This window comes from Onychomys torridus, chromosome 5 (genome assembly GCF_903995425.1).
Source record: "Onychomys torridus chromosome 5, mOncTor1.1, whole genome shotgun sequence".
In the NCBI taxonomy this organism is placed as follows: Eukaryota; Metazoa; Chordata; class Mammalia; order Rodentia; family Cricetidae; genus Onychomys; species Onychomys torridus.
In genome coordinates this window covers 68,191,306-68,216,675 of record NC_050447.1, presented here as the reverse complement: position 1 = coordinate 68,216,675, position 25,370 = coordinate 68,191,306, and the positions used below count along the sequence as shown (strand labels likewise).

The window sequence follows — 25,370 nt, the reverse complement described above, 5'->3', positions numbered from 1 at the left end:
GTGGTTGAGACTCTTACTAAAGTTAGATATGAAGTCTGGTGTCTTAAAGTATGACATTAAGGCAGGATGTTTTTCTTGTACAAGGGCAAGAATTTGAGGAGAAGGCAAGAATACATGAAGCAGTAGGTCTCTATAGGAACTTTTTTTTTTAATCCGTGGTACAAGAATGGCTGGGATTTATGACTACAGCGTAAAGTCAGAAGAACGCAACTGTACCTGCACCCAGAAAGCAACAGTGCCTGTACCTCAACAGATGTTCTCTATTGCCCCGTGTGCTTGAAGCTAAACTAAATTGTGGTTCTTTGTTCTATGTCCTGGACACAGATTTGTGATAGTCGATGCACAGGGAATGAGATGACAGCACAGCAACCGAAGCCCTAAAAGAGTAATAGCATTTACCCAATTACATGATCATCATTGGAAACCCAGCATTTTGACAGAGTGTTCAAACATCGGAGAATGGGGTTGGTATCACACAGTGGAGAACCACGGTATTGGGCCTCATAGTCTGATTTCTGAAAGCCCTATAATGAGGATAGAGTGGATATACATTCCTTTCTTTGGCTGTATTTTTGTTCAACAAAGCCTGCAATTTTCAGTCACTTGAAAATGTAATTATAGATAATGTTTGCATCAGTAGCAAGAATACAATAAGCACATGGGGCATGAAAACCCCACTCCAATCACATCCTCTTGGGTTACAGTGCTTGTCTCCTGCCAAGAGTAAAGGCACTTCAACAAGCTAATGTTTGGTATGAAACTGCTGATAGTTTGGATCAACCCATGCATGAATTCTACTCTAACTTTGCTATTAACTCTTATAGACACTTAGACACACTCAGTGTTAAAGACAAACTTCTAGTTTCCTAAAAACTCGGGGTCCTAGTAAATGGTTCTAATTGAGCAAAAGCTATGCTACGGAGAGGATGAAAGGGTAATGTAATGACACCTGAAATGAAACAGGTCCCACACAAGAGCTGATGACAGCTGTCAGTCACTTAAAATCAATTATCACCTTGTTTAGATTTCACTTAATTTATTGCCTATTATATGGCTTATTTAAGGAGGTAAGAATAGTTGCAACTCTAGAAAAGATGCTGCATAAAATTGCCAACTAATGGAGACAATGGGGAACCAACACTACTTGAGAGCCTTTTCCTGATTCATAAGAAGCAGAGCTACAGTTACTCCAGAAAAAAACAAAACTGTTCATTTAAATCAAATGCAAACATCCAGAAGCTGAAAATAAATCTCTGGAGTGAAATTCCAGGTGTCTAATAAGTTCTTAAAAGAAAACTAGATAAAATATACAATCATAAATGAAGAAAAAGGATCCACCTTAACATTCAAGGTGTTTCTTTATCCTGAGTAGGTAAGAATCAACCTCAGACACGGAGATCTTCACACTAATATACTCCCCTTTCCATTGAAACATCTGCAACACTATTGCCTTTTAGCTGAAAAAACTGGGTCTTGTTATGAAATAAAATTAAAAAAATCATTTGATAGAAAAGTATTTTAAAAAGCACAAGAGTGTTGGTTACAACTAAGAAACTGTAGTTAAAAATAAAAATCCTGGGTTTGGTATAGTGATATTTTATTTGAATTGAAATGTGATTTTATTTATATGTCAATAAAGTTGCCTTGAGGTCAGAGCAAGCCAGAGCAGAAGCTGAGCAGTAGTGGGGCACGCCTTTAATCCCAGCACTTGGGAGGCAGAGCTAGGAGGATCTCTGTGTGTTCAAGGACACAGCCAGCATGGCAGACACACGCCTTTAATCTCAATACCAACCATAGAAGACCTGGAGGTCTGTACAAATAGGCAGTGACAAGGAGGTCATGTGGCTGGGTTTACAACCAATGAGAAAACAGAACAGAAAGTCTTTAAATAGACAGGACGCACAGAAGTAGGTCTCTGGCAGACAGGAAGAACAGCAGAAGCAGTGAAGGGTAAGGTTTTCCATTCTTGCTCTGACCTCGTGGTTTTTAACTCTGCAATCGGTTCTGTGTTAATGTTGAGGCTCATGATCATGATAATATGTGGGTAGGAGAAGCAATTTCAAGAGGTTTGAGGAATGTCAGATGTTTTGGAAGTGGAAAGCAAGGACATTTGAAAAGGGACTGTAAACAGGGCACTTCTAGAAACAATGTTTCTTCAAGGAACAATGGCAACAGAATGCCCCTTCCTTCGGGAGTATGTAGAAGGTGTGGTAAGGGAAGACATTGGACCAATGAATGTAGATCAACAAGGGACAGACAAGGTAATACTTTGCCCCAGTCTTCGGGAAACTCCCAGAGGGGCCTCAGGCAGGCCCCTTCAGTGAATCCAGTTCAGACCTTTCCTGCAATCGTAGAGGAGACACCGCCAGCCGCCGCCATGAGAAGCAACATGTAAAGACACTGGTAAGCCACAAGCCATGTGGCAAAGTATAGATAAGCAGAAATGGGTTAATTTAAGATAGAAGAAGTAGATAACAAGAAGCCTGCCACGGCCATACAGTTTTAAGTCATGTAAGTTTCTGTGTGCTTACTTGGTTGGGTCTGAGAGACTGTGGGACTGGTGGGTGAGAGAGATTTGTCCTGACTCTGGGCCAGGTAGGAAAACTCTAACTACAGGTTGGGGATTTAACTCAGTGGTAAAGCGCTTGCCTAGCAAGCACAAGACCCTGGGTTCGGTCCTCAGCTCCACACACAAAAATAAATAAATAAATAAATAAATAAATAAATAGATAGATAGATAGATAGATAATAAAAATCCTGAAACAAAAAATCCAGAAAATCTGGGACACTATGAAAAGACCAATCTAAGACTAATAAGAATAGAGGAAGGAGAAGAATCCCAGGTCAAAGACACAGGCAATACTTTCAACAAAACCATAGAAGAAAATTTCCCTAACCTAAAGAAGGAAATGCCTATAATGATACAAGAAGCAATGAGAACATCAAATAGACTGGACCAGAAAAGAAACTCCCTTCACCACAAAATAATCAAAAAACTAAATTATGAAACAAATAATATTAAAAGCTGCAAGGAAAAATGACCAAGTAACATATAAAGGCAGACCTAATAGAATTAAACTGGATTCCTCAATGGAGCCTCTAAAAGCAGGACTTAAACAGATATCTGCAGACTCTAAGAGACTACAGATGCCAGCTCACACTACTACACCATCACAATAGATAGGGAAAATGAGACATTGCATGATAAAACTAAATTTAGTCAATAGCTATTTATAAATTCATTCCTACAGAAGGCACAAGGAGGAAAACTCCAACCTAAAAAGGTCAACCACACCCAAGAAAACACAAGAAATAATCGAAGACCAGAAAAGCCATAAAGGGGAAATCCCCCACACCCCCTACAGATCTGGTGTAGCCATTTTCCTATCTGACAAAACAGACTTCAAAGCAAAACTAATCAGAAGAGATAGTGAAGGGCACTGCATAAAGAAAAAAATCCACTGAGGACATTGCAATTCTTAACATGTATGCACCAAACACAAGGGCACCCAAGTTCATAAAGGAACCATTACTACAGCTTAAATCACGTATTGATCCTCACACCCTGATAGAGGAAGACTTCAACACCCTACTCTTGCTAATAGACAGGTCATCCACGCACTGAACTGCGAAACACTGGAGCTAGCTGACAGACCTAACATTCACAGAGAATTTCACCCAAACACAAAAGAGCAGACCTTATTTTAAGCACCTCATGGAACTTACTCCAAAACTGACCATATACTCAGACACAAAACAAGTCTCAACAGATAAAAGAAAACTGAAATAATATCCTGATCATCATGGATTAATGCTGGATCTCAATCACAACAGAAAGCTAAACAAACTCATGAAAACAAACAAAAAGACTCATTGCTGAATGAAAAATGTGTCAAAGCAGAAATTAATGACTTTCTAGAAGTGAATGAAATTGAATACACAACATAACCAAACTTATGGGACACAATAAAGGCAAGTTCATAGCACTAAGTGCCTATATAAAGTTTGGAGATAACTTATTCTAATAACAGCACACCTATAAACTGTACAGCAAAAAGAAATCACACCCCAAAAGAGTAGATGTCAGGAAATAAACTAATCAGGGATGAAATCAAATTAAACAACAACAAAAACCAATACAAAGAATCAATGAAACACAGAGTTGGTTCTCTGAGAAAAATCTGTAAGATTGACAAACTTTTATTCAAATTAACTAAAAGGCAGAGAGACAATATCCAAATTAACAAAATTATAAGTGAAAAGAACATAAAAGACATCAAGGAGACTAGGTGGTGGTGGTACACTCCTTTCATCCCAGCACCCAGGAGGCAGAGGCCTCTGTGAGTTTGAGGATAGCCTGGTTACAGAGTGAGTTCCAGGGCAGCCAGAACTACACAGAGAAACCCTGTCTCTAAAGACCAAAAACCAAAAAGACACCATAGAAATCCAGAGAATCATAAAGACATACTTTAAAACCTGTATTCCACCAGAATTGAAAGATCTAGAAGAAATGGGTAATTTCCTGGATACATATCACTTACAAAGTTAAATCAAGAACAGATAAGCCATTTAAACAGACCTGTAGTCCCTAATGAAATAGACACAGTAATTAAATTTCCTAGCTGACAAAAGCCCAGGACTAGGTGGTTTTAGTGCAGAATTCTACCAGACTTTCAAAGGAGACTTAATACCAATACTCCTCAAATTATTAAAAAAAAAAAAAAAAAAAAAAAAACAGAAACAGAAACAGAAGGAACATTGCCCAATTCATTTTAGGAGGCCAAAGTTATCCTGATACCCAATCCACATAAAGACCCAAGAAAGAAATAGAATTACAGAGCAATACTCCTTAAGAATATAGATGCAAAAATTCTCAATACTGGCAAACTGAATCCAAGAACACATCAAAAAATCACCTATCACGATCAAGTAGATTTCATCACAAATATGCAGGGATGGTTCAACATACATAAACTGATAAATATAATCCACCATATAAACACACTGTAAGTCAAAAAACACACGATAATCTCATTAGACACAGAAAGGGCCTTTGAGAAAATCCAACACCCCTTCATGACAAAAGTTCTGAAGAGACTAGGGATACAGGGAACATAACAACATTATAAAAGCAGTTTACAGCAAGTCCACAGCCAACATCAACTTAAGAGGAGATTAACTTAAAGCAGTTCCACCAGAATCAGGAGCAAGGCAAAGCTGTCCACTCTCTCAATGCTACTCAGTATACTAATTTGGAGTCTTAGCTAGGGCAATACACAACTGAAGGAGATCAAGGGGATGCAAATCAGAAAGAAAAAAGCTGGTGGCCTTGGGAGGATCTAAGAACTCAAACATCTTAAGAGCAACCTCTAGGTTTAAACTTCAGGGAGTGACAAAGAAAAGGTCTTAGGCTTCAGGAAGATCTGAAGGAAACACATCCTTGGCTTTGTAGCACTCCCACTTTATTGAACCTCAATCTGCATCTAAAATATGATGTCCCAAGCAGACCTGAAAAAAATAAGGCATAGAGGCAAAATAATAGTGTGGCTATAATTCAACTTTGGTTGCTTTTTATACCACCTTGGCCCAAATGAAGATCTGCCTTTAAAGCAAATTAGACTTCTTTGACACTGATAAAACATACTAATTACAAAGAACTGATGATTTCTCACAAAGACACTCAATATCCATGCAACTGACCCCTTTCTAAAGATCTGCCAGTTTCCACCAGAGCTCTAGTTTTGCTCTACCGACAAACTTAAAAGACAGCAGTAACTGCCACAATCACCCATATCCCCTCTGCCTTCATCATAGCTCACCTTATACATGAAATGCTCTGCTTTATAAGGCAAGAGACTTTGTGTTTGTGAGGTCAATTTCATGGCTGACAGTTTCTCCAAACAATGTGATGATTTAGCCACATTAGAGGCCAAGTACTCCCCTGGCCCATTATAGAGGATATTTCCTAGGCAATGGATTCACATCCTAAGGCTTTGGCTTCTGAAGAAAACATGGTCATGACTGATCTAAAACAATCAAGTGATTTGTAGTATTAGAATCAAATGATCACATTTACAGTTGATCTGATCTGTCAGGACTCTAAGGAGCTTATCAACAATGTCCAGAGAAGAAGGAGGTTCTTCAATAAGTACACACGAGAACTAGAATACACCAACAGCTGGGCACCACCTACATGCTCCACAGAGCCCACATACTATGTTCACTGTCTATCTTATGCCTCACTGTAAATTTAAAAAAAAAAATTACTTTTAATTTTTTCTTTGGGTTTTTCCCTCCTCTAGCTACTAACCCTGTGTTCTTCAGGTATGCTGTGGCTGGAGTAGCTAATGAGGCCATTCAGTTGCAAAAGCTACATTATTTCCTTTCCACATTCCAATCTGAGGCCTGGGTAAAATGCAGGGGTCAGAGTCTCAATATATGAGACTGTTTAGATGATTCTTTTCTCCTAAGAAAATTGCAGCATGAGCCAGTAGGCTTCACAGATTGCATATATCAAGATATTAAAAGAGATACTGCTTTTGTTTTATCCCATCCCAGAATGGGAGGTCTGAGCACAAATTCACAGTTAAAACATATTTCACTATCATTATACAGAAAAAGGATGAAAAAAAAAATCAGTCATCATAATGTTGTCCTGGAAACCGAGCATTTCCTGAAAGTTTACAGGAGAACAATACTGCTTTATGGGTCTTTGCCTGAGACTATAGAATGAATGTTCTGAGAGAAAAAACATTAACAGCTCAGTTATAATGCAGTTCCATTATATTTGATACTCCCAGGAAACAGGTGAATGTGTGGTCAGTTTCAAGTACTATGAAACTGTACAATATTTGGGTTGTTATCCTTGTTCCAAGTTAGTCTTACAATAAAACTGTGTGACAGCCGAAAAGCATCTTATTACTCATATTTTCTCAACGAGAAATTCTGGCAAGCCATTTGAGACTTGGAAGAAATCAGCATAAAACCAATTAGAAATGAAGTCAGCAGAAGACCCCGGGGTAGATCCACATAAAGGATACCCAGCCATGAAGGAATGCCTTCCACTGGGCTGAAGAGACTCCAGAGATTCCATGCTACCACACTGAAGTGAGCATCGCTGATGGCCAGAGCAATACAAGAGGAGGTTATTTCCATTCAAAAATAAAACCGACACATGGCTATAGAACTAAGGTATTTTGTACTAAGGAGAACAATCTCTAAATTCTTATGAAGAAAGCTAAATAGATGGTAATGTCAATAAAAAAAGATTTTTGTCCACATCCAACATGTTAGAGGTCTCTAAGACACAAGAATTCAGTAAAAAATATATTTCAAATGCTTTAGTAGTAAAGAGGAAGACATGCCACCCATCAAATGTTGGGAGCAACTTTTCAACATCTAAGCAAACATGAAAGAAAAGGAGTAAGCAGGAGTCAATAAAATATAGGCTTTGTGTGAAGAGATAGGTAGGATTATCCTGCATCAAAAAGCCAAGTTTATTACTAATAAACTGTTTTGAGATAAAAGTTGCCCACACCAAACAGCATTCATAAATTTGGGCTTTTCAAAGGACTCCTGTGTCATCCCTAGGAGCTAGCTCTACGAAATGACACTCTAGCAGACAAGGCAAGCCATGAGGGAAGATGCTCCTAGCATGGACTCAGTGAGTAAGTGCAGTGGGAAGGCTCCTGGTGACAAGTCTGAAAAAGCAAACACAGCTGCCGCATAGCCAAATATAGCTGGCCAAGACAATGGCATCCATAAAGTTAATCACTCTGAAATATGCTACCCATATCTCAACCCCCCTTCTATAACACAGGGAGTCAAAATACAGTTTTATGCACAGAAATATACAGCTGTTCCAGACTGATATAGGTGTTTTCATTCTTGATCCAACTCTGAGAACTATGGCAGGAATGGATATGACCCCTTTTGAAACCAAAGAAAGGATCAAAAAACAAATGGGCTTCAGAGAAGACTAAAATAAAAGATTATGTACAAAGAAAAAGTAAAGGCATCAAGAAAACTTCAAAAGAAGGTGGACTTTAATATCCTCACTGAGTTTAGGCTGAGGTACAAAGAAAGTAAAGATTAAAATAAATAGGAATAAAAAATATTGTGTACCAGTCTCCTGCCAAATGCTGTCCTTTAAGTTGTTCATGTTACATTATCCTTCTCTTCTATTTTTCTCCTAAAAATTTCAAGGACAAAATGAAACATCAGGCCTCAATCCAGTACCTATTGTTGTTGTCCAACCCCCAATACCTTACTTCAGTTCCCAAAAGGCAAAAGAACTGAAGTTCTGCATGGGTGTGTAAGTTTGTTTACACTAACAGGTTCTCAGGGGCTCATGGGCTCATCAATCTCTTGTAATGTTCATTTTTGTCAAATACTTAGATTAGGTGCTGGATTCCCTTTACAATGCTCAAAATTTCAAGAACTGCTTTGAACATCAACTGAAAGCTGTGGCCTGATGATACAGTGCTAATAAAATAATGCTAACACCAAAGAAGTACAACCCAAGGAACTCAGTCAGGCCAGCATCCTATCTACTACAACACAGAAAGACAAGACAGATTCAGGACTTACTCCCATGACTTTTCTATGAGGAGTCCCCATGCCATTCAAATGGAGCTCTTGTGTGGCAGCTGAAGTAGAAGCCCTGAAGCCCCCATACATTACACTAGGATAATAGTCTCTACACTACTGAGGGCTGAGGCTATTTACCCAGGAATAAATGATGGAATTATCAGAGTAAATTTCTTCTTCCATTTTTGTTTGTTTGTTTGCTTTTTGGTTTTTCAAGACAGGGTTTCTGTGTAGCTTTGGAGCCTGTCCTGGAACTCACTCTGTAGCCCAGGCTGGCCTTGAACTCACAGAGATCTGCCTGCCTCTGCCTCCCAAGTGCTGGGATTAAAGACATGTACCACCACTGCCCGGATCACTTTCCATTTTTTTTTTTAAAGAAAGTAATCTGTGGTCTAGATCAAGAGATTGAAACAGTCCTGAGACCTTTGGATAGCAGTCACCATAATTTGTAGTGCATGACTGGTCACCATGCCAAATATGCCTGAAACATAAATTCTTCAGTTATAAAGGTAATAATCTATAAGCACATTTTATGTTATGTCACAATTTTATAAGTTTCACAAAGACCATTAAGTAGAAGATATCTCAAGAAAGTGAAGCATTATGATCAATGAAATGGAATCGTATAAATACACATGCTCTCTATATAAATGTATGTACACACACACACACACACACACACACACACACACACGACCACTGCCAAGTAAAGTTTTTGCCTTTTGGCTCACTGGATCAACTAAGTCTCTTTATATTAGATAACTAAGGTCTAACTCTCTTGCTACAGACAGAGATAGAGAAAAACAAGAATATAATTCATGGAATAGGATGTGAAATACCATCTTAAAACTTAATGAACCTAAGTTTAACGATGAACTTCAGTAAAAGCATGAAAATTAAGTCTTTTAGGATAAAAATCACAGAATGTTGGACTTAGCATAGTAAACTAAAATACATAGGACTATACTTTATGGTATGGAAAATAGGTTTAAACTCTCCAAAAGTTATGTCACACAAACTGGTTAAAGTTAATTCTGAATACTATGTGAAATTCATCCATGCAAATTTTCAGTCCTAATAAGCCTGTAAATGTCAGAAAATGCAACTAATGTACTGGGGAAACATAATTTCCAGGGTTATGTCAGAGAGAGAGAGAGATGGCATGTCACTAGAGAGACAAACTTCTTTAACTACTGAGACTTAAAACCAAAACATTCCATCTATCTCATTTGAAAAGTCCTGTTGCTCAAAAAGGAGGTCTGGGTCAACTGGTCATCGGATGAGTCGTTCCTACTCTGATGCGGACCTAAAGGAAGCACAGGTTACGTTAACCAATCTAACCATACGGCTACATACGCATGACAGAACAGTACCAAATCAGCGGAAATGATGTTTTATAACTTATTCTAAACATAATCTAAATTTATGTAAATTTTTAGAAAAAAAACTGGTTCTAATATTTTGCTGCTAAGTTTGCCGAGACTTTTCTTAACTAGAATAATTATTAAACCCAGTCTGGATTTGTATTCATAGTCACTTTGAAAGTCATATGACTACATATTTATTATCATTACATTTTAAATTATCAGCTGATTTTAAATATTAATTTCCATATCTGAACATGGAACATAATATACAACCTGCAGTTCCTAAAAGAGAATGTTCATAAACCTCTGCGTTGGCACTAAAAAAAAGTATAAATCTCTGATATGCTCACAGAAGGCATCTCAGCCACATAAGTGGAATTGTATTTCTATAGAAATAGTTGGAGTAATCACTTTCTGTCATGATTGAGGACAAACGGGAAGAGGGAAGCTGTTCAAAACCTCCCTAAATGTTCTCCTCTTTCTTTTATAAGTCCTTTAGGAGGAGTGTGCAGCTCACACTAAATGAAAAAGACATTCCCAGGAGGAGGAGGAGGTTGCTATCCCTTCACATCTGGATTCAGAGCAGGAAGATATTGGATAGCACAATTAAACAGTGATGATGCTAAAGGGGAATAATTATTTTACAATTACCTGTGAGCATCACATTTACTGCTCTAATTAGTTTTTGTTTCCCACATAGGTTTTTCCAGGAACACTCAGCTCCATTTCTCTTAGGTTCAGCAAGCGTTTTTTCTTAAGGAAAACATAAAAATACATTTTCTGCACCGCTACACAAGTAGCACAGCATTGACGCTGGCTTCATTACATGACTTGATACTTCCGAGATAGTGGAAACAGACACAGTGGCATGAGAACTTGGAGGTGCTAATGAACTGGAAATCATTAGTGTTTTTTAAAGCCTCTCTTTCTGGAGTTTTGTAAAACAATATTATACTCAGAACTACCTAGCTCTTAATGATGACATAATCCATACCTAAGAACAACAACAACAACAAAAAACCTCTCTTCCCTAAAGAAATAAAATTCTGTTTGAAATAATGACTTTCTAAACTTGGGTGAAGTTCAGATTTGGAAGTAAACCAGAGCAATGACTTATTAACTTAGCTCCTTCAAACATGCTGAAAGTATAACATTTCCATTTAAATGCAAATAAGGGATGCGTATGGATTGTTGGACATTTATGAGAGTGTGGTTCATTTTGTTTGTTTTTAAAAATTCCTGTTAATGACCTCAGACTCCTGTTATAAACACTACAGAATTTCTGCACAATATTTGGACTTTAACATGTGCTAGATGTATCTACATTCATGTGTATCAGATTTAGCATATCATAACATCACCTGTTCTATGGAATTTCAATGAGTGTTAACTTGTAAAGAACAAAAATCACACACACAAAAAAGACTAAAAAGAAATTTAAAGTTTGGAGATTTATGTAAAACAGGAAGACTGCATTCTTCCAAAGCCAAATAGTGTTATTATAGCTGTTATGGGGAGAAAAAAAACACACTCCAAAGCAGAAAACATCATCCCATGAAATCTTAATTACTGGGTTCATATCTGAAAACCCTATCTCCTTTTTATCTTGTCTTTCAAGGTTCTTGTTTTCCTAGTTCACTGCATCTCATCGACAGATGCTGGAGCAATCTCAATACAGCACATTACAATTAAATAGCAAGACTTAACAATTAGAGTAATACCTCTGCCCAGATCAAAGATAACATTCACATCCTTAAAAACCTATGTGGCAAGACCTTTTGGTCTCAGAAGGCAGATGATATTGAATGCGTACTGTTAACTGAAAAGCCTACCCCAGACTATTTAAACTCTTCATTAAAGATCCATATATGTGCACAGCTAGGTCTTCTTTCAGAGTTTCATTTTAGTCTCCTTTCATGACCATTACAGAATCAGGTAACAAATGCATTAATCTCCGCATTTTATGATTTGTAATCACATTTTCCACATAAAGTTTAAAAGCAATACAAAAGGTGAGGAGGGAGTCCCAAATGTTTTTAATCTCCACCTTGCTAGTAAACTTAAAAAAAAAAAAAGTTTAAATCAATGCATATTCTAATTAGTGAATAAACAGATGTAGTAATCTGAGTTTGAATAAAAACCAAGAGTATGTATAGCAGTTCTAAGTAGGTGTTCCACTTTTCTCAGATGGCACAATTTTGGTTTTTAAGCACCACCTGTACAACAGGAACACTTCCTACCCTCTAGACCTACCATGAGGATGAGAGACCATATACATCAAATGTCCTGGCACACAGTAGCCACACAGCTTACTAAAAACACATTTTCGCATTTACAGAAACAATAATGACTGTGCCTCCTGGGGCTACTTCTATTGCCCTGGAAGAGTTTCCTAATCTATAAAATGAGGTCAGATGAGATGGTCTCCAAACCCCTTTTAACTGTAACAATGATGTCCTGAGAAGCCCCTTTTCAGCTCACTTACATACAAACAAGTAACTTTTTTTGCCTGTTATCAATAAGCAGATGATTTCCCCAAGTGTACTCATTTATAGTCAGGATGATTTATTTTCTTTAAGGTTATTTCCTGAATATGAAAAAAAAGAGATTTCATTTTATCAGTAACCTCTTCTTAGTCTTCTAACACAGCAAATCTAATACTGAGGCTGAACTAGAAATTTTCAGGCCACACTTTCACCTGTAGCCTCTCATTTCTAAGCCATTATATATTAGTTATGTTTAAAAAGCCGAAGATAAGAGACTCTAAGTGTATCACTAATGAAGTTCAAACAAAGAGGAAATACTCATGCCCATTCTCAATTAAAACCAAATTCCCAGCTTAAAACAGAATTTTAAAAAATCAGTTCCTATTTTCATTATGCTTTGCTATGAATAATAGTTTACAATAACACAAAAATAAACAGCCAAGATTATTTCAAATGCATATTTCCATTTACAGTTTTGTTACTGATTGTTTAAAATCCCAAAACTTTGAGGCATGTGTTATAACAATTCTACACCACTACAGAGCCTTAAATGATCTGGGCTCTTTAAACATTGGATGGCTCATGGGGCCATCAAGCGTAATAATTCATCTCAAAAGCTATTTGTTCATCTGCCTGGAGGACTCAAACATATTACATCTTGCAAACTTATCTAATATATTCCTGTGGGAAAATGCCATTGAGAAAATATGTTCTGCCGATTTAGAAAATCAGCACCAGAAAAGTCCCTCTGCCTTATTTAAACTCCTTTTACGAAGAGGCCAATATCTGGCAGACTGCACTTTAGTCCAAATGGCAATATACCTCATATGGCAACCAGTCCCCCAAACATTAAACCATATAGCTATCTCCTCCAGTGTCTGAATATGGCTATAGAATATACCGCCTAGGTGGGTTTCAGGCATTTTAAAAGTTATGTTCCCATATGTATACCACTAGCCCCAAACACAATCTCTAACATGAGTTAATTACACACTCTTGTGGAAAGTATGTCTCAGCGTTCTCAGGACTATGGAGATAGAAAAGTGTCATTTGCAAATTCTTTTTTTTTTTTTCTTAGATCATTTGGCTGACAAACACGAAAACAATCTGGGGTGGATTCCAAAGACTATCGTTTGGAAATCATGAACTTTGGGAAGGAAAGTGGGGTAGAAGTCATATTAAGATTCATATTAAAAAAGAAAAAAAAACCTCCATGGCTGAGATACAAAGGCTCCGTTCAGAGCTAAGAGTCTGAACAAGCCACATTCATCTACCAAATGAAAAGGAGGAATTAAATTTTCATAATCCATAATTTAATTGACAAGAGACTACATCTTTCAGAGGCCATTAATGTTTTAAATTCATAGAGCATTCACTAGTTAGATATATCATGTCACTTATGTAGCAGGTGACCATAAATTCAAAATCATCATCAATCCAACTCCTTGATTCAGCCCTAACATTCTAGCATAATAGAGAAAAACATGTAACTCGTGTGCAGATATGGATTATGTGTGTGTAAGGTTTATATTTTAAGAGGAGGACAGGATGGAGATCTCTTAAAACTATCATGAGAATATTACTGATCAAGATTAATTTTTCAGAGAAAAGTGCCAAAAGGGAATTCGATATTTTAATTTGTTATCTGATTATCTCTGAGACAGTGAACTTGACCATGTCCTCTCAAGTTAGCAGCCCTAACATCGACTGAACAGACAATTCATACTTAACAGAGTCTATTACCTTTATCTCCCACTTGATTTTTTTTTTTTTTTTAAATTCTAGGGCTTCAATAATTGGCCACTGCGGAGTTTCTCAAGATTCTCAACTCATAATACTTAACATACCAGAAAAAGAACCTAGCATCACAGGGGAAAGTTAGCTGCCAGGGAAATGGATCATAAAGCCTGGAATGGCCTGAGCATTTTGACGACTACCATAAGGTGCCAGAAAGCATATGAATGTTAAGTCTCACAGTGGAGAGAACAGGAAAAATTTGTACATTATCTTACTGACAGCAGCAGCTCCCCTCCCATCTGATACACTATCAAATACCTCACTTGATAAGAGAATTAGATACATCCCATGTCTCAGAAGGACACAGACTTTTCCATCTCTCTATGGCAATCCTTTCTCTAGCTGGGGTTTCTTTACATAACATGCCAGAAATACAAGTGGATCCTACTGCGATTCCTGAGCTAAAGAGAGAAACTTCCACACGAAGACAAACCAGCCAGATTAAAAAAATTACACATAGTTTCCTTTACTCGCGGATCCCAGCCCTCTACTTGTCCCAATAACCGCTCTATCCTAGTTTGTCGACCCGTAAAACCACCAGAATCACATTAATTATTAAACCACCGACTGCCTATCAGACAAAACCGTCCCGATTACGTAAAAATTACCTCTAATTTCTGCCAGAGACTACACCTGGCTAGTTTAAGGGGTCTGTAATTATCCTCTTTCTCTCTCTTGTCCTCCTTTTTCTCCCATCTCAGGACGGAGTGCAAGAGCCGGGGATGTTCCGCCGGGCCACCCCGCATTTCTAATGACACGAGCGAGCGTGCAAGGCAGCACGCGCCCGCCCCTCCCCGGACCCCGCGGCCCCCGCCAGCCCGTCCGCTCGCAGGACGCCGCACCCAGCTCGGGCTCCGGGACGCCGCGCGACCTCTCGCGGGTTCCCCTCCCGCCAGCCCCGCGCCGGCACGCCCGGGGACGGCTGGCCGCTCACCCCGCTCACCCCGCTCGCCCCGCTCGCCCCGCTCCGCCCTGCGCCGTCCGGGCCGCGTCCTCCGAAGAGAAGGCGGCCAAGGGAGGCGGGCGGCCCGCTGCCTCGGAGGAGACGACGCCCCGCTCGGCCGCACAGCCGCACGGCCAGCCGGCCACTCACATTCTGTCAGCCACGAGCAGGCGGCCCTCGACCATCATGTCCGGGAGGAAATCCAGCTTGAAGGCAGAAGTCATGGTCTCAGCGCACGCAGCGGCAGCGGCGGCGGCGGCGGCGGCGGCGGCAGCGGCGGGGGGCTGTGCGCGCGTCCGAGCGGCCGCGGGCGGCGCGAGACAGGCAGGGACAGGTGCGCGCGGCCTCCCCGGGCGGCCGCCGAAGCGGGCACTTGTCACATTCTCTCCCTCGCGCGCTCCACCAATCCCCTCCGCGAGCCAGCGCCGGGGCGGCCTGGCTGCCGAGCGCCAGGTGCGGCGGGCGGGGGCGGAGCTCCCGGGGCGGCCGCTCCACGCTTAACCCCTGCGGGCCCGCCCGCTCGGCCCCGCCGCCCCGGCCTCTCTGCGCACGGCCCCACCAGCCCCAGGCGCCCGCCGAGCTGCTGCTGCTGCCGCTGCCGCCGCCTCCGCCCAGCCCGGCTCGGCGCCCGGTTCCCACGGCCACGCGGAGTGCGAAGCCGCGGGAGTGGGGGGTGGGGGGGGGGGGTGGGACCGGACACGGCGAGGGACCTCCGTGTCCCTCGGGGTGAGGCTGGCCAGCCGCCCCTGGGACGGGATCCTCTATCTGCTCCAGGCGAAGTAACTCTGAGCCAAGGGCCCCGAGTGACAGGCGAGGACAAACGTGCCGCCTTCAACACCGAGAAATAAGAGGGTCTTAAAACAACGAGAAAGAGCTAGACAGCGAGTTGCTTTGGTTTTTTTTTTGTTTTGTTTTTTTTTTTTAAGGGTGAATTGCAAAATTGGCGTTGCCCATGATTTAACACAAACGTTAAAAGCCAATCAATCCTGTGACTTCGTGTCACACTTGAGATTTGTGGAAAGATAACACTACGAGGAATTGAGAGGAAAAAGCGACAAATGAATAGATGCTTAGCAGAAGTTGCCAAGAAAAGTAGTTTATAAACGCAGCTTGCTTGTTTGGTTATTTGGGTTAAAGCAAACTTTTCACGGGTGTAGACACACGTATGTTTAATTTCATATTCTAAGTCAACATCATAATTTGCACACTAGACACTCTATAGTTTACTTTTTGTGGTAATAACTTTTTATTCAATTTTCAAATGACATGTCTTAAACTTTGAGGTGATGCATATGTATACACTAAGTATATGTATACACATAGGCATATGTAAATATAATACATAGTATGGATATATTTTATGGTTTTGTTTGAAATTTTTATTTCTATTCAATGCTGTTGTTATCCTAAAGAAAACCAGAGCATTGTACTGAGGAGCTGGGTCCCCCCTCCACCCCCCCACCCCGCACAAATCAAGGAATGCCTGGATTATGGTAGCCAAATAGTTAAACTAAGTGAACAATAGTTAAATTTATCAGACACAATATAAAGAAAGGATTTAATTTTTCCTCATCAATTTCGTGTGTGACAGTAGAAAAATCTCCTTAGAGATTATAAGACAAAATAATTATGTGTCAATTTTTAATCCTGATGGGATAGTGAGCAATATGGGGTAGCAAACCTATGCTATTCAGTTAAATCCACACAAACAAACTTAATTGATTCGATTTCTCTCTTCAGCTGAACAACCTGTCTGGCTTTTAGCCTCCTAACTGCAAGGTAATTAAAATGGAAGAGTTGATGAACTTTTGCCTTTCTGGAGGAGCCAGGCCCCAGTTTATAATCAATTGACAGACAACTGCATCAAAAATGAATTACTAGAACAAAACCATACCCAAGCTTTTCCCTCTAATTCTAACCTGTTTTTATTCCTTACCACACTATTGCCAGCTACTTTTGGAATTATCTTACAGAAGTAGTTAGCTGAATAACTGAAGACAAATCTTGACAATTCTGAATCTACTATTATATATTATTTACAAAATCCGGAATGCATACCATGAGCTGACTGTACAGTAAATTTAAGATGGATCAAACAAAGCTAACCTCCAAAACAAACAAAACACAACCACACTAAAAGAAAAGCATTTTCAAATCAGCTACAGAATAAAGCTCCACATGTACCACCTCTATTCTATAATGTAGAAAGTGCTTCATCAACATATATACTTCTAAAATATTTATTTTCTCTTTAATTGCGTGTGAATTAGTTAGAGGAAGCTGTAGGGAAGCCCTCTTACTGACTTAAGCCTTCTCAGCAGTTTGTTAAATTCTGGCCTCAAATCCCTTGAGGCAATAGTGGATTCAAAGCAGCTTTTAATCATACTATAAGGAGGTGAAGTAGGATGTAAGTAGGTCATAGGGAGAGAATTACAAGTGCATAGGTTATTGCCTTATTTAACAACTACAGTGTAGCATGCTTTTCAAAGCACATTTGCTTTGGCCATTTGAAGTTAAGCAAAACCAGGGTCAAAAATAAAAGAAAACCACACTATATGGAATATGGTGATGTGAACCGAGAAAAGCTTACAGAGTGTAGCTGAGTTTAAACACTCTGGCTGGCAAATACACAAATAATGGTGTGATTGCATAGGCACCTGATGGAGAAGCCACGGGGAAGCAAAATGTGCACACTCCCCCACCCGACAGTCTTCCAATGACAGCTTTTATTTCTCGTGTCTGTTCAGTTTCTGTGATCACATCACATGCATACTGCCCACTTCTGAAAATCAGCTTAAACATACAAAATAGCTCTTGAAGAAAAGCTTCAATTTCCCATTTTGCTGCTTTGGCTGAAGAAAAAAAAAAAAGGCCCACCCCAAAAAGACTCAACAAAGATCCGTTTGAAATTTCCGTACAGCAGTGAGCCATCAGGTATCATGTTTGGGCAGTTAAAATTAACTGGCAGGCAGCTTCACTGGGCCACAACTGAACACTTGGTTTCAATGAAGAGCGATTTTCAAGCCAAGGATCTTATCAAGAGCAGTGAAAGGGGATGAGGACATTAGCAGGGTCTCTCTTGTGGACATGAACTAGTTGGTGACACCACCTTGTACAGATATCCCTGGGGACCAGGCTAGCAGGAACAATGAAGTTTCTTCGTAGTTTTAGCTCCATTGGAACAAAACCTTAAGCTCTTCTCTATCCCATCCCCCCACCTCCCCTAATTGTCTCCTTTTTTTAATCAACTTGCTATTCATTTCCCAAACAAAAGGCAATTCAAGAATTGGAAGCACTTCAAGGGAAAGTTTCTGAATGACCTCATTTTATATGAGGCTTTCCAAGGCAAGGCACACTGTGCTATTTCAGCTCCCCTTTCCCTCCTCAGCATCCCATACCGTTTTGTCCAATAGCCATTGTTTGAGCACTGAATTATCACTAGTGTTCAAAACAACTCTCAATAAAACAGGGTGCTAATAAACGCATTGCACATAAGAGTGCACATGGCTTAAAATGGAAGAATCCTTTCCCTGCCACTCTAGGCAATGAACCAGAATACATTCCACTGACTGAATCTTTCAACGTTTTTTGCAAAATGCATACTAGGATTTGAAAACTGACACCTGACATGCCATGATTAATGTTCATAATAAAAGAAGTTTATTTTCTTCTTCTGCAGATAACGTTGTATAAGACAAATTTCTATCTTTTATTATTCCTATTCTTAACTCCCCACGTAATTGTACCTTTAAAAGCATTAGCCATCAGCAATTAACAAAGATCTGTTAGTATTGTTCGCTGGACACCAAATTCCCCGTTTTAAAAAGCATTTCTTTACTACCCTCACTATTGGCTACTCAATACAAACCAAAGGCCAAAACATCTTTTCCCTATCACACTTTTGAATTCAAATTTTATTAACATAGTTGTTTCAGTTAAAACAAAAACAAAAACCAAATAACAAGCCCAATGTGCTCAGAGCCATTTGGAGCAAGAAATGCAGGCCTATTATGAGACTTTCCATCATTTCCAGGCAATAAACTTGAAATCCACATGAATTTTAAGTACCTGAGAGAGTATCTCACTTTGTGGGCATGTTTTATTCTTGACTTACTCCAGTTTCCGATAACAACTTACAAAAATAAACAATTATTTTTTAACAAACGTATTAAACAACCCCAAACAAGTCCTTAAGCAATACATTATAAATATAGCTTTTGTTCCATAAAGGTCATCATTTAGGAATAATCTTATCACTAATCATAAATCTAAAACTATCATGTCTGTTCTCCCCATATTGAGTGCATTCTTAACACATTCCTACAACTAGACAGGTAAAATTAAATACCCGTGCAGATGAAGTAGTTAGTAAACAGTCATTTTACATTTCTAAGGGAATAGTAAATAGTCTCTCTTCCTGGAGAACAGTGTCCACAATGTGCTGCAATCTTATTTGTTGTGGTTGCTGTTGTTGTTGTTTCAATTTGTTTTTAAAAGAACCCAAATGCAGCAGGATGAATTTCCATTCCTTCTGAAGAGGCCCTTCAAGGGAAGCTGCTTCTTTGTATACCTACCTTCGCACTGCAAAATGAGATGCTCCTCCAGGGCTGTCAGGAGCTCCCATTCCAAGGGCAGAGAATGTTAACATCCTGGGTCTTTCAGACCCAGAGCTCAGCCATCGCCTCATTTCCCCAACTAACCTGCCCCTTCCCTTTTCTTCTTTCTCCATTCCACCACACCTGCAGCCTTTAATCTTTCCCTGCTCCTCTTCTCTTCCTTTCCCTGTTCCTCTTCCTTTCTCTCTCTCTTTCAAATGGGAGCCAGACAATGTCTGCACTCTCCTCTACAGCTGTGTGCCTGAGGAGGTGGGTAGCTACCAAAGTGAAGAGAGGAGCTGGCCGAAGGGTTACTTATTTGTACCAGAAATCAAATTTCACTTGCCTTGACCAAGGCTGGTTTCTAAAGCAGCAACAGCTGTCTCCATAGGGAGCAGCAGGATTCCTTTCCAGACACCGCCAGGAGGAACAGGGGGGAGGATGGGAGATAGTATACTATAAGGCAAGAAAATAGGATGTGAACATTGGGAAGAAGTCTGGGAAAGGGGTGGGGAGAACGAAAAAAGCTTCCATGTCTAGCATGGAGATTTGCACACAGAAGGCATTGGCAGGACTAGGGGTAGCCTTTGAAGGAATGTTCCAGTATACTTTGGAAGTTACTGAGATTCGTCACATGATACTAGTGCCCTTATCTGGTGCCAGCCTGGCGGCAGGAACAAAATTTATACTTCTTAGAATGAAGTTTCTAATTCCCTCCCAATCCACCCATCAACACCCCACCCCACTGAATGTTTCCCCTAATCCACAGAAAGTTATCTGACTCTCTCCCAAGTTGTCAAATTTTCAAAAGGAGAAATTGCTGCTTGACAAAATACAACAGCTGAGCATCAACAGCTGTGAGGACACAGTTGCCGACATAGCAGGAGGTCCCAGAGAGAGCAGGAACAGGTGGGCGTGGAGTAAAAGGAAATGGACAAATGCATGTGGGAAGCTTTGGGCTTGGGCGAGACTGAGGCAGATCTTATGCAGAACCAAAATCTCCAAGGAAAATGACAATCGGCCTGACTTGCCTGAGGTTCCTTTTTCCTGAGCAAATACAACTGGAAGAAGACTGAGGATTAAGAGACTAAAAGGTTGGGTTTCTATGAAATAAAGCACACGAATCCACTTTACTCACAGTGATAACTGATCCCCAGCAAGGACATCTGGGCTCCTAAGATCAGAAGATAACTGCTTTGGTGTTTATAGATCAGACCCTTTAGGACAAATAGCTCTTTCAAACTGAGAGGAAAAATAGTAAGATTTAAAGACCAAACCTGCTGGATTCTGGATTTCACTTTGTCAAAGAATTGGATGGACAGTGGGACAAAGTCATTTACTTTTTCTGATTCATCAGCTAGACCTTTGTCTTATGTGAGGCCGTTACTTCCTAGTAGAGATGAATGGATGGCAATTCAAAGCTTGTCATGATCCTCAGATAAGTACAATGTGTTAGCCTAATTATTACTACAGCGATTATATAACTGAGCAATTAAATGACGTGTAGGTTGAAAATATACCAAGCAATTGAGATCAGGAAAAATTTCCCACTATAATAATAGTTCAAATCCGGAACCACCTTTATTCTAGAAGAGAAGCTTTTGAAGATCCCAAATGACTATTTAAATTTGCTTTTGATGCTAATTCCTACTAAGTCTATTAGAGGAATTGTTTTCTTTCTTTCTCTTAGGAGAACCACATAAAATCTTCGTGGAAATTTTGCCATTTCGTGGAAGTCGTCTAACTGTCTATGTAGGATGAATATAGTGTGTGTGTCTTCTCTCTGTTTTGGCTCTTGACCTCTATTGTTGAGTGTAACGCTGTGACCCAATCCTAAGTCTCCCAATGCTCTCTTACTAGTAACCGCTACATTTGCCTTATCTTAGAGGACTATGAAAAGGAAGGAGGGGAGACGAGACTTTGGGAATTGAGGAAGAAAAGTGACTGGGCTCACAGGTTTGGTTTGCTTGGTTTTAATAACAAAGATAGACATCCCCTTTACCCCCTTCCTTGTTTCTACCTTGCATGTCCTTCACAGCGAAGTTCAACTCCCGTCTATGTGCATCTTACTGCTAATCCCCCTCCAGCCCCCGTTTTCTTGCTTCCCCAGGCATCCTGGAGCTATGTGATGGCCAAAGAGTGTCTTTTATTGAACACTGTGTGATGTTGTTTGATTGGTTATGACTAAAATATGACATTTTTTAAATTCATATTTTAAATCTACAGTGCTTTAAAATTCTCTCTTGTTTTTTCCAACATCAGTTGCTGTTGTGTGTATTACAGTCCAAGAGAAATGAGGCTTGGAATGCTTCCTTCTGAGCCTTCATGAGTGCCAAGAGTGGTGGCGTACTCCTATAAATCCCAGTGTGGGGGAGGCTGAGGCAGGAGGATATGGAGTTTGAAACCATCATGGGCTGTATATGAAGATCCTGTCTAAAAATACAACAAAGACCTTAGAAAAACTAAGGTAAGCAAATGAGAATTCACAAGCAGTGTGATGCTTTCAAACAATTTCCTTCCTTATTCCCTTAAACCTTTCTCCTTTATTATTGGTCTTTATTTCTTCTGGCCCACAAATCCTACACTCCCCCAAAAATTGAAGCTGGGAAGTAAGTAAAGTTAAAAGAACTGTGATTCAGGAAGAACAGAACAGCTAAAACCATTAGCTGTGACTGGTATCTTGATTAGATGTTGAGTAATGAATGGCCCACTGATAAAGTTTTATCAATGGCAAATGAAATGCATGCGCCAACCAAAGTATATGGTGGGAATGCTGCAAAATAGGTTTTAAGATGGCAAATATCTGGGGCTGGACAGGTGGCTTGGTGGTTAAGATCACATACTAATCATGTAGAGAACCAGAGTTCAGTTCTTAGCACCTCATTTGGGTGGCTCACAACCATCTGCAACTCTAGCTCCTAGGTATTCAATGTATAACCAACCACATATGCATATACCCACAACTCTCTCACATGCACGCAGCCATATACACAATTAAAAACAGTACAAACAACTATTTTTTAATGGCACTTATTAGTGGGCCTGGTAACATAGGCCTGTGATCCCAGCTACTCAGAAGACTGAGTTGGGAGGATCAGTCTGGGCTACAGAATGAGTTCAAGACCATCCTGAGCAACTTAGTGAGATCCAGTCTCAAAAGAAAACAATAGGTGTGGTGCAGAGATTGTTGGATAGTGTGCAGTAATAGAGCCCTTACCTACCATATTCAAAATCCTAGATTCAATTCACAGTAACAGGGAAAAAAATTGAGAAGCAAATACCAAATTGTCTCTGCCCAGAGAAGGAATTTAGCTGAGCCTTGAGTTGTAGTCCTTTCCACTATGATCTCTATGACTCTAGCTGTGTGACTTTACTATTTTCTCTCTCAGTTTTTCCATCTTTAAAATGGGAACAACTATAAGGACCACTTTGGTATCTCTGAGAATTACATTAGATGATATGAACAGAAGCACTTAATGTAATGCCAAGCAAAGAACAACTGTGAATAAGTCTTAATTGTATTCTTTCTATAATAGCATCTCATATCCCAATCTTCATCAGAAGCTAAAAATGGCAGTTGAGAAGAGAGAAAGCCAGTCTTAATCTTATGGCCTTAAAGTTTCAATGATGTCTCAGCTGGGCGGTGGTGGCACATGCCTGTAATCCCAGCACTCGGGAGGCAGAGCCAGGTGGATCTCTGTGAGTTTGAGGCCAGCCTGGTCTCCAAAGCTAGTTCCAGGAAAGGCGCAAAGCTACACAGAGAAACCCTGTCTCGAAAAAAAAAAAAAAAAAAAAAAAAAAAAAAAAGTTTCAATGATGTCTCTAAAGCTTGAGGACCTGGAATGCCATTCAAAGGAAAGGGATGATAAACAGGATAAGACCTGTGGCCCCTTTTTTAGGACCAAGAGTTGTGGCTTCCCAAGAAGGTGAAAACATGGGTAGATTTATACAGAGACTATTCACTTCCCTGATAGAAGCCAGCATCACTTCTATGCAGAGTTTGTACTGATAGCAACTGCGAGCTTTCCCCAGATGTAGATAAAAAATAAAAAAAAAAAAACCAACAACAACAAAACCCATGAATCTCAAGTGTACAGTCAGTATGCAAAGCTCCTCTTTGCAACCACAACAAACTTTGTTGAGTGGAATAATTTTTACAGGTAAATTCTGTTGTTGTTGTTGTTGTTGTTGTTGTCATTTCTTGGAGGCATTCTGATAGTTCTGCTTCATAAACTCTAATGATTCATCCCAATCCTGTGTAGCCAACAATGGGCAGATCAGTCTGGAGTGTGCCAAGGCAGTAGAAGCTCAAGCTGTCCTCATGATACCTGTCACTCTGGTCCATCCTCTCTACAGATGCCACTTCCTGTTAACTTAGTTTTGACATACAGGGAAATGTGCCAGGGAGGGTCACAAGAAGAAAAGCTGTGGGAAAGATGAGCACACCCATATGTGGTCATTTCTAATGCCTTTCCATGATGCATGAAGGTATATTTGGGAACAAAATGGACTTTTCACCAGGTCAGACTCCACCAGCAGCCACTCTGAGTTGAGTGGAGCTCAACACACATACATACACACACACACACACACACACACACACACACACACACACACACACACATCACCTTTGTTGCATTGTGCCATGTGATTGTAAAGGCACCCCAGCTCTTCAATACCTCACTTTTTGCTCTGAGTGGGCTACAAGATAACGCCTCATATCTTTACATTCTCACACTACCTTCTTTCTCTGGCAGCCTCTTCCTAATGCCAGCTGAGAAAAAATGCCACAAAATGATAATTTATTTCATACCACCACAGCTTTGTCTATTCTACAGAATAAAAATCACCTTATCTCACTCAGAAAAACTCGCAAGTCCAATAATTAAAGAGGTAACCTGTAGTTTCAGGAAATGAGAAAGAAGAGTCTCTCCCTGGCCACCAAGTCCCTTGGGAATTAGCAAAATAAAGAAATTATGTGAAAGCTGTTCGAGGCAATTCAAGAAGACATTACTGTCACTAAGTGGACTTGAACTTGTCACGGTGATAAGAAGGGTAAATAAATGCCACCGAACAGAGGTGCTGCTGGGCAAACTGCATTCTGTTTGTAACTTTTATTCAAGTATCTACATTACAAAAAGGTGGGAATTTCTAATTTCATCACTATCATAATGATATGAAATTAAGGTATGTCTTCCCTTACAAATGTTGGCACCTCCCACACTGAGCAGTCATCCCCGTGCCCCATGTTCCTCTTCCATTTCACCTTCCCTCCATCCACCTGGGTGTTTCTAGGGCTATGAGCAATGAACTTTCCATCAGCTACATTTTCAACTAATTAACCCCCTGATTACAATAGTTAGTATTGATTCACTCTTTGAACGACTTCCTAGGTATTCAAGCACCATTCACACTTGCTATAAAGTTCCAGATATGAATATTAGTCAGATGCTCTTTGTCATTTTTCCAGTCCCCAAAGGATATCTTGCAATTTTATCCAGTCACATTAAGAAAAAAAAAAAAAAAAAAAAAAAAGAAGAGCCCATAAAGAAATATTGTCAGGTTCCATCCTTACAAAGAAAAGAATTTTAAT

General features: G+C 39.9%; 1 protein-coding gene across 13 annotated transcripts in view; it reads right to left on the bottom strand.

Moving 5' to 3' along the window:
• Celf2 (CUGBP Elav-like family member 2) overlaps window positions 1-25,370 on the bottom strand; it is an 859,694-nt gene that overhangs the window by 309,501 nt on the left and 524,823 nt on the right. For 2 of the 13 annotated variants that reach the window (XM_036188402.1, XM_036188403.1), the window contains exon 1: window positions 15,333-15,754. The exons of 9 other annotated variants lie outside the window; for them this stretch is intronic. In XM_036188402.1, coding sequence (XP_036044295.1) covers window positions 15,333-15,406 — 74 coding nt within the window. In that variant the 5' untranslated portion in view covers window positions 15,407-15,754. Of the gene's footprint in view, window positions 1-14,847; window positions 14,961-15,332; window positions 15,757-25,370 lie in introns of those variants that run through there. 2 more of the 13 variants (XM_036188397.1, XM_036188410.1) reach the window with 2 other exon arrangements.